The sequence below is a fragment of the Neoarius graeffei genome, chromosome 10 (genome assembly GCF_027579695.1).
Source record: "Neoarius graeffei isolate fNeoGra1 chromosome 10, fNeoGra1.pri, whole genome shotgun sequence".
Lineage (NCBI taxonomy): Eukaryota > Metazoa > Chordata > Actinopteri > Siluriformes > Ariidae > Neoarius > Neoarius graeffei.
In genome coordinates, this window is record NC_083578.1 from 58,310,243 (window position 1) to 58,328,731 (window position 18,489).

Sequence of the window (18,489 nt, forward strand, 5' to 3'; positions counted from 1 at the left end):
CTTAATACCTAATAACCCATAAAGTTCGTTCAGTGTTCGTGACATAAATGAGGTGCCTTGATCAGTCAGAATCTCTTTCGGGATTCCAACTCAGGAGATAATGCGGAAGAGCGCTTCCGCAATACTGCTTGCTGAGATATTGCAAAGAGGCACTGCTTCCGGGTATCGCGTTGCATAGTCCACTAGAACTAATATAAAGCGGTACCCTCGTGTTGACCGATCTAATGGCCCGACGAGATCCATCCCAATTCTTTTGAACGGGGTCTCGATTAATGGGAGAGGGCGCAATGGCGCTTTTTGAATGGCCGCTGGATTTACTAACTGGCATTTGTGGCATGCCGTACACCACCTACGGATATTGCCGCGAATCCCTGGCCAATAGAACCGGACCATTATTCGGGCTAGTGTTTTATCCTGCCCTAAGTGTCCAGCCATGGGATTAAAGTGAGCCGCCTGGAATACCAATTCCTGGCGACTTTTTGGAATCAAGAGCTGCGTGATTTGTTCTTTAGTCTGAGTGTCCTGCGTCACTCAGTATAATCTATCCTTCATAATAGAAAAATAGGGGAAGGACGGGGTGGCGTTTGGCTGGAGCGTTTGACCATCGATTACTCTCACTTGGTCAAACGCATGCCACAGAGTCTCGTCTTGCGACTGCTCTAATGGGAAATCCCCAAGGGATTCCCCGAGAGAGGGAGGAGGAGCCGGCGGCTCCTCACTCTGACGCGGAGATGACGTCGACGGCTCTGTGACAGCTGCTCCCGCCAAAGCGACACCGGGACCTCCCCTTGCTGAAATACGGCAGGACCCACTCTTTACTAAATGACTCATTAATGCCCCGAATCCCGGCCAATCAGTCCCCAAAATTATCGAGTGGGTGAGGCGAGGATTAACCGCCGCCTTTACTCTAAATTTTTCCCCTCTGAAAAAAATGTGGACTGACACTAAAGGGTAGCTGTGAACATCCCCGTGCACACACAACACCTTCACCCCCTGTGCTCCCCCCAATGCCTTGTCTTGCACCAGGCTTTGGTGGATTGAGGTCTGATTACAGCCAGAGTCCACCAAAGCCTGATATGTATCCCCTTGGATACTCACCGGTATGCGATACACTCCGGCCCGATCGAGGGTGGCTCCTGGCGCGTCGGGGATCCGAACCACCGCGCCCACTTCCATCACCGAGCACTGCTGTTGGAGGTGGCCTGGCTCCCCGCAGCGCCAGCAAACCGGCCCGGGCTTTCTCTCTGCACCGGTACTCTGGGGCTCACTCACCTGGGGGGGGGGAGACAGACACGGAAGTGGGAAACGAGAGGACACCGCGGGTGCGGCGGACCGGCTGTGAGGGAGCTGGCCCCCGCCTCCGCGGTGGGGGAACGGGGCGAGGACGAGACACAGAAGGGGAGGGGGAGAGGGAGAGAAGCGAAGAGGGGATCTGTGATCCTGCCGCGGGAACAGCCGCCAAATGATCCTCCGCCAATTCGATGGCCTGATCCAGCGACGCCGGGCGATGGCACTGGACCCACTCCGCCATTCCTTTGGGAAGTTGCGTGATGAACTGCTCCAGTGCCACCAGGTCGACGACTCCCTCGGCATTGCGGTTGTCAGCCCTCAGCCACCGCCTGCAGGCGTCCCGGAGTTGCTGGCCAAACGCGAACGGGCGGCCGACCTCCTCTAGGCGCAGAGCGCGGAAGCGCTGACGATGTTGTTCGGGGGTGCGCCCCACACGCTGGAGGACGGCCCGGCGCAGGTCCGCGTAGACCAGCCGGCTGTCGGCGGGGAGCTGTAGCGCGGCCAGCTGCGCCTCACCCGTTAGCAGGGGGAGGAGGCGCGCCGCGTGCTGTTCCACCGGCCACCCCAAGGCTTCTGCTGCTTGTTCAAATAGCGTGAGGAAGGCCTCGGGGTCGTCATGTGGGCCCATCTTCGTTGGGGTTAAGTGGAGTGGGCCCACAGCGGTGGAGATGGTGGACCCTGCCGGCGCGAGGAGGTGCCGGAACGCCGGATGAGCTTCCTGTTGCGCCAGCACCAGGGCCTCGAACCATTGTTCTTGCTCCTTTCGGCGGGCGAGCAGCGCCTGGTGCTGGCTCTGCTGGGCTGTGGTGAGGGCGTGGATCAGGTCTGCGAAGGGGGAGGACTCCATGGGGCTGTTCTCTTCTGTGCTCGGTCCCGGGTTTCGGCACCATTGTAGAGGTCGGAGCGGGTGGGTGGAGCACAGAAGTACGGCAGGCCAGAACTGAGTTCAAAAACTCTTTTTTATTTGCACTTTTCAATATGAGCATAAACTGTCCCAGCCACACACACACACACACACACACACACACACACACACACACAAGACATCTGGTGCAGGAGAGCTCCCTTCCTCTGCCCTCTCTCTCCTTATATAGGGCGTGGTTGCTGGGAAGACACACAAACACAGGTTAATTCACATCAGGTGTAGTGATTCTGCCACTTACCTTCCCTGACTCCGCCCTCCGGTCAAAGACCGATGCTTGACCATGCCCCCACTGCCACAAATGCATTCTCCAAAGAAAAATAAAAGATTAGGAATGACAGCAAGTTCAAGGCGACTTGGTCATCTGAGCATCCATGCATCCATGCATCAAAGCATTGAAACAAGGTGAGAAGCATGCATTTTGTGAAGTTTGTCAGTCTGATTTCCCAATCAATTGTCTTCAAATATGGCACTCAGAAAAATGGTGCAGGGGAATGCACCATTTTATGCCATTTCCCCCCAAAAATGTTCTAGGGGAGCCCCTGGACTCCTCTAGAAGGATGTGAGTGTGTCCCACAATCTGATCTACCACTTTTCATTCTCTGGGGGTTGGCAAGTATGCATCATAGACACACAGTCTGTACTTACTGTACCCTTTCTGGAATTTTTAAAATTTAAATCTGATTATTTTCTGTGAAATAAGATCCCAGCAGCGCTGTAACCCAGCAACTTCAACCCTAGCAATACAGTCTTTAACTGTCCTGTTCACTGCTCCTCCTCTATAGAGATCTTGCAGTCATGTGACCGGAAGGTACACAGCCACCATCTTGTCGGTAAAAAACACCGCTGAATACTGCTGCACTCGTGTACAAAATGGATCAATTTCAACCGACGGACTACACAGCTCATTTTTCTAATGAACAGATAACTAGATATATGTCTAAAATAAACGACCTACAGATTAGTGACCCTTATGGCTTACCGGACGTAGTTTTCACGACCGTATCAGTGGATATGGAACTGCCAGCGGAATACCCAGATGTGTATAATTACCTCATTAACTTTCCCTCGCTGTTCAGTGGTGAAGCACTGTGTGCTTATAAATCTCTGGACAGTTATCTTGACAGAAATTCAGGATTTGTCAGCCGCCCTCAGATGTGGCATCTTGTAAACAAGAAAATAACAATCCTCATTGGATGGGTAAGTCACTTACAGTAAGTATTACTAGTACTGATACTAGATATATCAGTAGTATCTAGTATAGCACTGACCAGCCGATTATAGAATAGAATAAGGTAATTCCAGCTGTAATTCCAAATCGTCCGTCTTGTTTACCATGGATCTGGCGTTGGAGAGGTAGAGGCTTGGCAGTGGAGGTTTGAGTGGCTGTTTTCTGAGCTTAGTCAACAGGCCGGCTCTGCAGCCTCGCTTTTGCTTCCTCTCCCGACGCCGCCTCCTTCACCTGCCAGACCCGATAACAATCCATGGAGACCCCGCTGGTCTCGCTATCTCGTCCGGAATGTTGTGCATGCGATGGAAATTGCTACAAACTGTCATTTTCTGCTGGAAACCAATGTCCAGTAAGTCTATACGGTTGTAGTGGATATTGAAGTCCGGTACAGACGAACAACACGCAGAAATACACACAAAAAACATAAAAAACGTGCACAGGTAGGGAGAGCTTGTAGCCACAGCCATTGTAGTAGAATTGTATATAGTAGGGTTTTCCAGAAGAAAAGGTAGAAGTAGAAGCAGAAGTAGAACCAGAAGTAGAAGTAGAAGGCGGAAATATGGCGTTTGACCGACAAGATGGCGTCTGTTACAATCTGGATCGGCTGTGATGTCACATGCAAGATCTCTATTGAACGTTTTCAGAGAGTGTGAGCATGGTACAACTTGATTGTTGCCCCAATGGGTCTCTATTAGCAGTTGCTGCAGTTCTCATGTTTGACCATTCTATGAAGCTAAATGGGGTGGTGAGCATGCTGCCCATGATTGCAGAACATTAGAAATGAATGGAACATTGGCTATATCAGTCAAATAGCAAGATATTTTACATCACTGGTTACTTAAAAGGGGTAATTAGCGATTGATTAATATGGGGGCTTTGTGAAGATTAATATTTGTTGAACAGTTGATATACCGGTACCTATGTATGGTTGTTACAATACACCTGGGCTGCCAACTCTCACGCAGTGAGCGTGAGACACACGCATTTGACTATCTTCACACGCTCACACGCCATACCTCCGATTTCTCACACTAGAAAAAAATCTAGTTTATCTATCTGATCTCGGCTACCCATTGCGTCGTGCCAACCACTTGCGATCGATCAATTACGCCTTACGCACGGCTAAACAGGCAGAGAGGTGTTCCCTTCTGTACACACTCCCCTATGGTAGGTGGCGCATCTAATGATGCTGCACTCGCCGGAAGTTGGATAATTGCCTACCGTCAATTTAGAGGAAGAGGAGGGAGAAGAAGGTGTCCAAGTTGAAGACGGGTGTCTCAGACAGGTTTGTACATATGCACGCCAATGTGTGGCGTTACTGGCGTAATTATGAACTTATATAAAATTTCTGAATTGTTTTAGCCTATAAGTGTTGTGAGAATATTTAATGGCATATCGAGAGCTGTGTACTAGGCATGCTAAATCATTATAGGCCTGCTGCCGTGCCACAGCTTCTATCTTCCCCAACAAGCAGCACGGGAGAGCACCTCCTTAGCACACGGTTATTAACGCACATTTTTAGTTTGTGTACTGTATATTATCATACTTTATGACTTTATTTGAAGCCATACTGGAAATGTTGTAAAATAAAGCAAGGAAGAGATAATATTACAAATGCAAGAAGAGCCATTAGCCACCATACCTATTGTTTATTTACAGGGTATTTATTTTTAATTATTTATGATGTATGTAATTGCTCAGTTAAATTAAATAAAGCATGGTCACCTGTAATATCAAAGAACTTGAACTTGTGAAAAAAAAAAAAGACAGAGAACAATATACTGAGGAGACAGGGTTTCAAAGAGGGCAAGACAGGTAGAGAATATTTGTCAGATAACAGGCCCTGATGAATGCTCTATTACTAATAAGAAACATAGATAAGAAATAAATTAATAAGAAATATATTAATATAGCTTATTTAAGTATGACCAAAATTTTTAAGCCCAACTTTGTGTGCACATTCCCACCTATGATCCTATGCACATTCCCACCTTCATGATCCTTGCTTTGGACACATGGGCATTGTCATGCTTAAACATATTTGTGCTTAACACTGCTAGTTCCTGTGAAGGGAGAGCTTAATGCTATAGCATTCAGAACCATTCTAGACAATTGCGTGCTTTAAACTTTGTGGCAACAGTTTGGGGAAAGGCTACATATGGGCATGATGGTCTGGTGTCCACACACTTCTGAGCATATAGTGTACCTTGTATCACACAGATGTGTGTAGACTCTGGCTCCACATAACCCTGACCAGGATAAAACAGTTACTGAAGATGAGATGAGTTAATCTCCTTCACAAGGTGTATATATGTTTGGGAAAATAAATATGCAGTTCTTTTTTGTAACTTAATTTATCTCTTGTTACATGGATCATTTGTTACTTCACCATTATTATATTCTGGTGAATCATGCTAAGCCACAGAGTTTGTTTTCCTGCTTTTCCACTTTCTAGAAATGCACACATGCTGGTGAGGAGCTGAGGCTATAGGCAAAAATGTTCAGTCGCACTACTAAATCCCAGGATTTAATAGAACCAAAATAATAATTTAATCTTTGCCCTGTCTACTTCGTGTGCTTTTATATTTCTGTAAACACTGATCGTTATTTAACAGTAATGGGTTAGCTTGTTCATATTTGTAGTTATTGTTTGTAGAGCTGGAGAACTGAATTTCCTGTTAGCTGAATATTGTAATCCTGTACAGCTCAGACTGAGTTCATATTGCCAATCCACCACCTTTTCCCCATGTGGATTATAAATATCTTTGAATGCTTCAATTTGATATCAAACACAAATAAGCTATTTTAATCCCCCTTTCCGCCATGATCCACATGCTGTCTTGGTACTTTGGTCGTTTATATTCACAGAGTACAACTGTTTTCTGTTTTTTAAGCTGTTACCGGTATGTCTTATTGGGGGCAGCACGGTAGTGTAGTGGTTAGCGCTGTCGCCTCACAGCAAGAAGGTCTGGGTTCGAGCCCCGTGGCCGATGAGGGCCTTTCTGTGCGGAGTTTGCATGTTCTCTCCGGTTTCCCCCACAGTCCAAAGACATGCAGGTTAGGTTAACTGGTGACTCTAAATTGACCGTAGGTGTGAATGTGAGTGTGAATGGTTGTCTGTGTCTATGTGTCAGCCCTGTGATGACCTGGCGACTTGTCCAGGGTGTACCCCGCCTTTCGCCTGTAGTCAGCTGGGATAGGCTCCAGCTTGCCTGCGACCCTGTAGAACAGGATAAAGCGGCTAGAGATAATGAGATGAGATGTCTTATTGGGGGTCTTAAAGGAACAGAGGAACCCATCTCAGCATTAGGAAGTCTGCGTCAGCTAAATGAATTGTCTGCTTTGTGTGGAGGGTTTTGTGCATAGGATACAGAACGTGGTGCACCCACTTTCACCCTTTAAAAGATCACCAAGTATCAAGAGTATGAACAGACCAAGAACGGCCCTGGGTCAACACTGCTAGGTGGAGATTTGAGTACATTTATCTCCATTTTAAAACAACGCTGGTAAAGAAGATAATCCAACCCCGTGTTTTACTTTTATGAAAATTGAGCTTAATGGACCGTCCATGAGGGCAACTCTCAGAGCTGTATGAGTGCCTTTTATGCAGGGGAGCATGCATAGCATTCCATTAATGCATAGACGCTTAGTGAACCAAGCAGTTGTCTGCTTAGAGGGGTTACCATAGGGCTTGTGAGAGAAAACCAGAAAAAGAGAGACAGAGAAGCCTAATAAGGTTGCACATCATCGCACTGTTGAAGACTGACCCTTCGGGCATCGCCTTCTGCCAGTCCCGTTGGAGCGGCTGTGTCTGGAGTGGTGGTGAAGTGCAATTTGCATACAAATGAAGCAAAGCAAACTGCTCTGAACATTGACACTAAAATATATTCAGAACTCCACTCAGAAGAAACTAGTATGATGCTTTTTTTTTTTTTAGATGCAGAGTGTAGAAATGTTCTGATACTATCTGATGCGCCTGGTGCGCTTTGAATTTTCACTTGTGTCCCCACGCATTCACACTCAGACCAGCGCGCACATCAAGGACGAATTACATGCACCTGTACCAGATTAGAGTGCAATCAGCATGCACTTATAAGGACGCTGAACATAAATGGACTTTGCGAAGCAATGTGCGCCGTAATCTTTTGTCTGACCTTAACTTTCGTTTATGTTGTTGTTCTGGTTTACCGACTCGCACTTGTATTTTGGTTTCTGCTTTTGTCTCTGCCTACACCAGTCCGTTTGTGCCTTGCATGACCCTTGCCTGTCTCCTGTTTCTGATTGTACCTGACGATTTGGATTGTGTGTCTGTTTATTGTTGTTTTTACAATAAACTCTTCCTGCACTTGCATCCATCTAACGCCACTTACCTGACAGAAGCCTTTATGATGTTTCTTGGTAGTTTTTAATTTTTTTGATAGTTTTAATTTATTCATTCATTCATCTTTAGAAAATGCTTTTAAGCAACTGCAAGAATTACAATAACTGGGCTTATCCCAGAAAGGCAGATGTTCAGCCTGGATGGGACACTACTCCATTGCGGGGCACCATGCACGCGCGCACACACACACACACACACACACACACACACACACACACACACACACACACACACACACCTAAAAACAAAACAATTTATTATATAACTTAGACTATTTGTAATAATTTAGAACGACTTAGGGCGTCAGCAAAGGAAAAGGAGAATCAGTGTTTTTCCATTACTTCCTGTCATTAACATTCTGAAGATAAATCTGAAATCCAGTGAAACGCAAGCAGTATTAGAGATGGAAACATTCACTTTTACACCTCAGCCATGATGAAATGGCTATAGTTACCTCACGCCTTATAAACCTTTAATTTACCCAGATGGTTGTGGGCTGTTTATGTCCTTGGTTAAGAGGAGACTGAGGCGCCATGTTGCTGAAGGTAGAGTGCCTTGCTCAAGGGCAGAAGGGCACTGGTGCAAAGAACGGTAATTGAACGTATAAGAGTAGCTCACCACTTTATTCAAAGCTTTCTTGAGAACAAGATGCTAACCTCAGTGGATTTTCTCCAGGAAAAAAAAAATTCCTTTGACCAAAAAATAATGTCCTAGTGGGGAAAATAGATATGAGGTTAACACAAAGCATGTCCTTGAAGGGCTTGCACTGTGAATAATTATGCTCTCCCTGGATTTTCTTCTGAGCCCTATATAAGGTACAGAACCATCATACAGAGTACGAAGAATGGCATGTGATGTGAGAGAGGGGCAACAAAAAATTCAGAAAGAGATGGGGGTCAGGGGAGATCGTAACTGCCTGTTCGTTTGGCTGCTTTAAATGCTCTTGGCTCTGATAAGCAGCTTACTCTGCTTTCCCCTCTTCATCTCTTTTCGACATCACTCATTTTTGTCCCTATATCTCTCCATCCTCCACTATCTCTCTTCACTGCTGTGTGGATGCTTAAAGCCAGATCTCAGATGCCAGGTGCAGAGGGGGAGGGATATAGTTTGTTTGTCTGTGTGTGTGTGTGTGTGTGTGTGTGTGTGTGTGTGTGTGTGTGTGTGTGTGTGTGTGTGTTGTTTCTGCTTGCACTGAGCCAACTTATTTCTCTGATTCTTCTGCTATGTTAATATCCCATCATATTATACGAATTTTTATTGGTCCACTGGTGTAAACACATCTATACGTTTGTAGCTGTTTTGCAGGAAAAATATGGTTGTTGGGATTTGTCGTGATATCTGTTGTCATTGCTGTCATTTTCAAGCACTAAATCAAAGTATTGTATCATGGCAGAAGCTCAAACTTGTACATTTATATGTGCAGATGATGAGTAATTCCATGATTTGGGGTGGCATTTAGATTTCATAACTATTATATTTTAAAATTCAAAGCTTATACAGTTGCACTCAGAAGTTTACATACAGAATTCTGTTTGGATAGGAGTTTGACCAGTCCTCTTGGTAGACTTGGTAGAGATCAATTAAATAAATAGAGTTGAGGTCAGGACTTGTTATAAGCTTAATGTTAACCTGCTTTATTCTTTCCACAACCGGCTTTGATGTGTATTATGGGTCATTGTCCTGTTGGAATACCCAATTGTGTCTAAGTTTGAACCGTCGAGCTGATGGTTTGAGGTTATGCTGAAGCATTCTGATGTTCTTTGTTATTCCTTTCACCTTTGGGCAATGCACCAGTTCCGCTGGCAACAGAACAGCCCCAGAGCACCATGCTTAACTGTTGTTACAGAGTTCCTCTGTATCTCTGGTCATCGTGGCCAAACAACTCAATCTTTGTCTCATCTGACCATATAACTTTCCTCCAGAAGGGTTTTTCTTTGTCCCTGTGGTCAGCTGCAAAATTTAGTTGAGCTTGAAGGTGCTGATTTTGGGGCAGGGGCTTTTTCTTTGGACAGCCGCCTCTAAGTCTACGGTGATGTAAAACTCACTTGACTGTAGACAGTGACACTGGTGTTCCAGCAGCTTCCAGTTCATGGCAGGTCTGCGCCTTGATGGTTGTTCCTGACCATCTGAACTAATGTCCTCTCAAGTAAAGGTAAACGTTTGAGTCTTCTTCCAGCAAAGTGGCTTGGCAAAGTGGCTACATTCCCCAGTAAATTGAACTTGCATACAATTGTTTGAACTGATGATCAACTGATGATCACACTATCTACCCAGATAGGATGGATTACATTTTGAGTCTGGTTCTTCACAAGGTTTCTTCGTCGTGTTGTTTCAGAGAGTTTTTCCTTGCTGCCATTGCCTCTAGCTTGCTCATTAGGGATAAAACTAAATTTAAGTTTTATATCCAGATTTCTGTAAATCTGTTTTGTGGCAATGCTCATTGTAAAAATGCTATATAAATATATTGAATTGAGGTGGAAATAGAGCACATGTACGCACAGAGAGAGAGAGACAGAGAGAGAGAGAGAGAATGCTGACAGATTGGTAATCCTTCAAAATGCTCACTAATTCCCCATCCTTATTTTAAAGTCAAATGTGCTGGGTCAAGATTCTCTCTCTCTCTCTCGTTATATCTTCCTTCACGTTGGACCCCGATGAATAAAGTACAGACTGTATAAACAAGAAATCAGTCCAGAGCACTCTTGCTCAAAGATATACCACAATGCAGTAGATGCTGCATTAGCCACCAATGTAATGGAAATATAAATTTACATTCTCTGTTGAAAATTTACAATTCAGAGCAGTATGGAGTGTATAAATCTAAGTGTATGGTTTGACAGAAGTGGTTCTAAACCATAAACCATTTACATATGCATTTACAGTAGACAACATTATGCAGAATTTTAGTGTCCATTGAAAAACATGTACTAGTACAAACAGTCCAGAGTATAAAAATACTGCGAAAACCTAGCAATGTGTGTGTGTGTGTGTGTGTGTGTGTGTGTGTACATTATATATATATATATATATATATATATATATATATATATATATATATATATATATACAGTGTGTGTGTGTGTATATATGTATGTATGTATGTGTGTGTGTGTATATATATACACACACACACACACACACACACAGGTAGTCGTCGACTTACGACCTATGTGACTTACGACCGATCGACTTTACGACCGTCTGGTTATGACTGGCAAGTGTTTCCCAGCTGAGCTATCTGAGCGTACGACAGTTTCTGCCCCAGCTCCCGGCAGCGCCTTTCGCCGCGTACAACAGTTTCCGCCCCAGCTCCAGGCACATGCGCAGTCTCTCTCTTGCGCTCCCTTGCGCACTCCGTCATACAGTTTCCGCCCCAGCTCCAGGCACATGTGCAGTCTCTCTCGCGCTCCCTTGCACACTCCGTCATACAGTTTCCGCCCCAGCTCCTGGTTTATGAAACGAGCAAATGCTCCCGCCAGCCCGAGCGCTGCAACAGCTGATGATGACGTAACGTAGACGACCCACAGCCAAGCACCAGTGATGCCAGCGGTCACTAAATTTTGTATTTTGCTATGTTTTACATTTGTATTTTGGTATGTTTCAAACTAAAATGTTTTCTATTTTTCACACCTGTATTTCGTATTTTTTGTTTTGCACATATTAAACGAATTGTACTGTACGCAGTGTAGTATGCAGTGTTTGACTTAAACCAAATAATGAGCCAAGGTAATGAAATAAGAAAATGTTGATAAAATAAGACTTTAAGATGACTACAATATCATTACACATCACAATATACTTACATTCATTTAACATAGGCTGACTTACAACCAGATCGGTTTACGACCGGTCAGTCGTAACCAAGCGCAGTCGTAAGTCGACGACTACCTGTATGTATGTGTGTGTATATATATATATATATATATATATATATATATATATATATAATGTTTTCTTTTTCGCTATTGGTACATACTACACACTTAAATAAAATATATAGGTATATATAGGGTAGATTGAAAGAGATTTCTGCTTTCAATAATTCTAATTTATTTCACATGACGGTAACCAGAAATGACAGGATTTATCATATTTTGATTGCAGTCTAAGCTGAAGTTAATGTGATAGGCATGGCTTCAAGCTAACATTAGTTATAGTAAGTTTCATCATAACACAAATGCCCTACAGCCTAAGTCACTCATCCTCAATTGCATATCCACAAATTAATATTACCTAAACTTGACACTGATTTTAATTTTGTATATATGCATATATTATTTTATATAATTTATTCTAGTACTATATAATTGTATATATTATTATTGTAATTAAGGATGTAGTTTTCTTTATTTATATTTTAATATTAAGCTTCATGTAAATTAATTTTGAAAAAACCATTTGGGAGAATTAATAAAGGTGTATTGTATTGTATTGTACTTCACTTTGAATGATAAATAACAAGAACATTAAGGGCATTGGTGGCTGGTGGCAAATTTTTTTAGGGGGCACAGTGAATAATATAGATCACTACGATATAATTTTAAAGTTTATATATACATTTTGGCATTTGAATCTAAACGTCGTTTCATCTGAATAACAAACCCAGTGCACAGAAAAGTTGTAACCCTATTATTAAAAAAAACCCAACAACACACTAAACTTACGTTTTTGGCATCTGTCCTTTTGTGTAATTTGTACTTTAGTTAAACAATGTGTGCTCAGTCTATCAACTTTCAGTTTCTCCTCCAAACATATTTTAGTGGATAAATAATGATGGAGTAAATAATCCACTTCTTTCACATTCATTACACCTGCGACTGAGACCATAACACGCCTACTGGTGACGTATTACAGAAGCATCACCAAAATGGGCTAAAAATATATTAGACCATTGGAGCTCGAAACTGGGTGGGCATGTCACGCTGTGTAGTCATGTGACACAGCTGCTGCTGATTGGTTGAATGAACCTACAACAGAGAGTATCTCTGCCTCCAGCTCTGGGCTTGTTTCAGTTAACCCACAGCCTCACTTCACATCATTCTGTGTTTTTTATACAACAGCTAGTGGTGCTGTTACGCCTGGTTTAACAAAATCACAAATAACCTTCTTTAAAATGTTTGTTAACCACAGATAAGATGATGTGGATGCCAAAATGAAACCTTATATTGATTCTTTTCTTTTACCTTTAAAAGACAGGGGTGGCTTAGCTCTGCTAGCCCACTGACACGAGCTGCCCTTGATGAAGAGCATACAGTCATGGGGAAAAAAGAAAGTGCTTCCTCCTTCAATTCTATGTTTTCATTTATCAGTGCCTATATAACAATTATGTGGTCCTCACCAACTTCCATCCATCCATTATCTGTAGCCGCTTATCCTGTTCTACAAGGTCACAGGCAAGCTGGAGCCTATCCCAGCTGACTATAGGCAAGAGGCGGGGTACACCCTGGACAAGTCGTCAGGTCATCGCAGGGCTGACACAGAGACAAACAACCAAACACATTCACACCTATGGTCAATTTAGAGCCACCAATTAGCTTAACCTGCATGCCTTTGGACTGTGGGGGAAACCAACGCAGACACGGGGAGAACATGCAAACTCCAGACAAAAAGGCCCTCGCCAGCTGCTGGGCTCAAACCCAGGACCTTCTTCCTGTGAGGCGACAGTGCTAACCACTACACCACCATGCCACCCCTCACCAGCTTTTATAAGCAAAAAATAACTTCAGGCTTACAATAGAAAAACATAAGATTTCAATATGTGACCCCCCCCCCCCCCCCCCCAAAAAAAAAAAAAAAAAAAAATTCAGAAACCAGTTGGGAACAAATAAGTACATTCTATAATTTACTAACATGTCATCAATTACTTGAAGTAAACATTTTGTGAAGGTGTTTTTTTAATCTCTCACATTGGTTTGGAGAAAATTTTACCCACTCTTCTTTACAACATTGCTTCTACTCACTGATGTTTGAGGGCATTCGTTTTTGCACAGCTCTCTTAACATCTGCAGCATCTCAATGAGTCTCAATCTGTTGGTCAAATTCAACATGAACTCTACATAAAGTCTCGGTCACAACCGGCCGTACGTGCTCCTCTGGCCAGTCTACGTGCAAGAAACGCACGGAGGACGCACGTGAAATGCACGGAGGACGCACGTGTGACGTGCTGATTTTCGAGCCGCAGACCGGCCGCAGAGGTTCTTTGTCATGTCAAACAAACTCTACGGGTGCTTACGGTTTTTTTAGGTTGCAAGACAAACTTACGGCCAACGTGCGTCTTTCTCCACGAACAAAAAAAACGCAGCGATTTGGGAAACGCCAAAAATCGCACGGCCAAAAAATCGTACGTCCGGTTGTGACCTAGGCTTTAAACAAACTCTATGGGCGCTTACGTTTTTTTCGGGTTGCAAGACAAACTTACGGCCAACGTGCGTCTTTCTCCACGAACAAAAAAAAAACGCAGCGATTTGGGAAACGCCAAAAATCGCACAGCCAAAAAATCGTACGTCTGGTTGTGACCTAGGCTTTAGTCTAACATCAGCCAAGCTAAACTCTGCCTTTACTTCTGTGACAGTCACTCGTTCAATGAAAATTACTGTGAGAGCATTCACCTGTTGAGTGATTATTTGTTTGCTTGTTTTCAATGTAGACTGCCTTTCAGATTTTTCACATTTCAGTCTTAAAAAGAATTTTCCCTGACACCCAATTATTTTTGTTTAGTGGACCAAAGCTACTGAATTCAAATCACAGACTTCCAATTTTGTTATTTTTTTTTAAATAGAAAAATAAATTAATTTAGGGCCACGTGGCCCTAAATACTCCGCTATTTTTTCTTGCTTCACCATGATGCAATACAAGATACTACGTCATGCATCACGTGGTGGGCTTTCCCCATTTGCACAAGGCATTGTGGGATGCAAATTTGAAACAGGAGAGAACAATGGAGGATGCGAGTGTGAGAATGAAACGTGAAAGACCGACTACAGTAACGAAAAGTGAGAAGAAAAGACGTTATTTTGCGAAGGAAAGGAAACACAGGACCAAACTAATACATATAAAACACTGTCATGCACTGACAGTTACATCATTCTGTCGCTAAACAAACAGCTGATCACACCGAGGTGCTCGCCGACCGCCGATATTAAATATCGGCGGTCAGCGAGCACCTCGGTGTGATCAGCTGTTTGTTTAGCGACAGAATGATGTAACTGTCAGTGCATGGTCAAGGTAAACCTGTAGATGGCAATAATGCAACACTGGGTGCCAGCTGCCGTAAAACCCAAAAGATGAAGAAGAAGATGATGACGAAGGTAGCGTGTGCATGTGCACACCGGACTTCCTCTGTCTGCTTGACTGCGCAAAGCGAATGATTTCTTGCACTTTATTTGCTAGGGAATCCCCTCAAATTAAATAACTTCCCAGCCACAGAATGACCTGTTTTTTTTTTATTTTTCATTTTTTTAGATATTACAGAAATAAACATATCACAGTGACCAAATTTCAGAGGGAACTAACTTTCACCGGTTTTACGAAATCGAAAGGCCGTCTACTTTTAAAGATTCAGTGATTCTTACGTACAACCAAATGCTGCACAGTGTGTTGACCTTCTTGAAGAAAATCTCAGGAGGCACTCTAAATTCTTTAAGTTGACAGTCTAAACACACACACACACACACACACACACACACACACACACACACACACACACACACACACAGTCAATATAGACATAAATATTGCCCATAGACAAAAATGTTAACACATACATTTTTTCCAACAAAGTCTTTATGATGTACAATAATACTAATAATTTTTTAAATGATATTGTTCGAATGGTCCAGTTTGATAACTCTGCTTCCTTTCTATATGTGAGTACAGGAACAAGTGGAGTACATCTTTCTGATCATCTTCACCATAGAAACCTTCCTAAAGATTCTGGCCTATGGTCTGGTTATGCACCCGAGCTCCTACATCCGCAACGGCTGGAACCTGTTAGACTTTGTCATCGTAATTGTTGGGTATGTTATCTTTTATGACCTTCCTTTTTCACTGTGGCTGGGCCCATTTAGATAATCTTGCACTTGCATATTTATTTTCATCCTTATTATATATTCAGGTGGTGTAATGCCTCACAGTTGTTTTCCAGTATAATTACTGTTACCTCACCTGCCCCTCTTATGCCCTGCTGTTATCTTCTTCGACTTTTGTTCCTCATCCCAAACAACAACAAAAAAGTTTTAGTTTTGTAAGTGCCACTCCAGCCATGTTTCCATTAACCTGCTTTATGTGCAGTTTGAAATGGTGAACAAAAAAAAGAGCAATAGAAACATGTGAATTTTGAAAAAAAAAACTTATGCTTGGTTCACACATTGGCGTTTCAGCCTTGCGTATGTATGGCATATGTGGTAGTAAGAAAGGAACGTGACAGCATTGCCAGCTTACGTTGCTAATACTCTAGGATGCGTAACACGATCTTCTTGTATGCCAGGGTATGGCGTATTTTTAAGTCTGCACTTAAAAATCTGTAGCACATACGTAGCAGCTTTGATACGGTACATCACACATATGTCACAGGTATGCCATAAAAACAAAAGCTACACAGCAGTGATGCAGCGGGAACATTGCTCAAACACCTATTACGCTGTGCAAACGCTTTAGTTGACATGTGTCTGATGAAGGTGGCTCCAGGGCTGGCTGGGTGGATGCGGCTGATGTCTTCCCTTGCCCTTCTTGGGTCTTGACTTCTTCGCTGTCATGATGCTTTCTTGACTGTGACGAATGACAACGAACGCAGCGTGGGACCCCTTTTATACCCACCTGTGAACACCGCAGGTACACAGCTGCAGTGTCATACGTAAGAACGAAATGCCACGCCACTGAAAGCAACGAAACAGTTACGCTGTGGCAATGCATCATAAGCCGTACATACGCCTCAGTACGCCATAACTTTACCCCATACAAACCCCAGATACGCCACAGGAATGCCACAGAAACATCACACGTATGCCGTGTATGTCACAGGACTTTAATTATGGGCAAAATACACCTCATTTCTTGGCGTTTGACCCACACGCCGCTTACGTGGCAAGATATGAGACAATGTGGTAGTAGCCTTAATTTTCACAAAAATTTTTTACACTTGCATGAGGTGGTTTTTCAGATGATTCAGTAAAGTAATATTTCACTAAGTCACATGCATGACATGAAGAGCAAATGGAAATGCTACTTTTCTGAAAAAAAGAATGCTCTGTCAGAGCTATCGCAAAAAGAGAAACTATCACAAGAGGAGAAAACCCAGCTTTAATCTCATAACATCACTTAATGGAAACACAGACTTTTGGCAATTGTGTTTTGTTGAAATTTTTTTAAATATCACATCTCTTGTGCACAAAAATGTCATGGAAACCAAGTTTCTGTGGCCTATGTTACATTTGTCTTAGGTTGATTGGATTATTATTTGTGATGTTCTTAATAAAGCAGTCTTTACTATTGGAAAAATGCTTCATTGTTATTATTATTATTATTATTATTATTATTATTATTATTAGTAGTAGTAGTAGTAATATTATTGTGGAATGCCTTAGTGTGTGTGTGTGTGTGTGTGTGTGTGTGTGTGTTGTAGGTTGTTCAGTGTGGTGTTGGAGACCATGACCCATAAATCCGGGGAAACACACCACATGCCAGGGAAGCCAGGAGGCTTGGATGTGAAAGCACTCAGAGCTTTCAGAGTGTTACGACCTCTCAGACTTGTCTCAGGAGTGCCCAGTCAGTCTGTGTGTGTGTGTGTGTGTCTGTGTGTGTTCGTGTCTGTCTGAGCTCTAAGTCTTTTATTTATCTTTGGTGCAGTATGTCGGGTGAGGCTCAGGTAATTACTAATGTGTAATTTTATAAAACACAAAAATATACAGAAGACATATGCAGCACGTATGTATAAACCAACATAAATAAGAAAAAAGTACAGCACGGCATATGGTATTCAAAATAGAATAAAATTAAATGGAAAACGAGACAAAGTATTAGTGCTGTGCAGCACGGCTGCAGATATCTACAGCATGCATGAGGAAAGAGTATGCAATATAGAAGTGTTTGCCTGACTGTGTTCAGGGTTCTAAAAGAAACCACCTGCTTTTCCCGGGCCAAATGAGTTACATCAGTCTGTTTCACTGATAAAAAATTTCTCTGAGAGTACCTGTGGGCTTTCGTTGCAGCAATTTCGGACTACTAAAATGTAAAGTGTGTGATTTTTATTATCAGACACTAAAGGGCTCATTATATTTTCTTCTTTGATGAACTGTTGAAAAGGTGTGGATAGCATAAATATTGGGCCATATGTGTTCATGTGTGTGTCATGAGCTCTTTAGTGCTCTTTTTTTGGTTTATCTGTTTTTTTTTTTTTAAATATATCTCCAGGTTTGCAGATTGTGTTGAACTCCATTATGAAAGCCATGGTTCCTTTACTGCACATATCTCTTCTTGTCCTATTTGTCATAATCATCTATGCAATAATTGGGCTGGAGCTCTTCATCGGCCGTATGCACAAGACATGCTACATTACTGGCACAGGTTAATACTCGCGCGCGCGCGCACACACACACACACACACACACACACACACACACACACACACACACACACACAGAGCTTGCACAAATGTGCAGACTAATTAAA

The 18,489-nt window shown here is 42.9% G+C and overlaps 1 protein-coding gene across 1 annotated transcript in view; it reads left to right on the forward strand.

The window, feature by feature from the left end:
- cacna1fb (calcium channel, voltage-dependent, L type, alpha 1F subunit) overlaps positions 1–18,489 on the forward strand; it is a 158,850-nt gene that overhangs the window by 26,231 nt on the left and 114,130 nt on the right. The window contains exons 4-6 of the mRNA XM_060931944.1: positions 15,700–15,839; positions 17,444–17,586; positions 18,232–18,384. Of these exons, the coding sequence (XP_060787927.1) occupies positions 15,700–15,839; positions 17,444–17,586; positions 18,232–18,384 (436 nt within the window). The remainder of the gene's footprint in view (positions 1–15,699; positions 15,840–17,443; positions 17,587–18,231; positions 18,385–18,489) is intronic.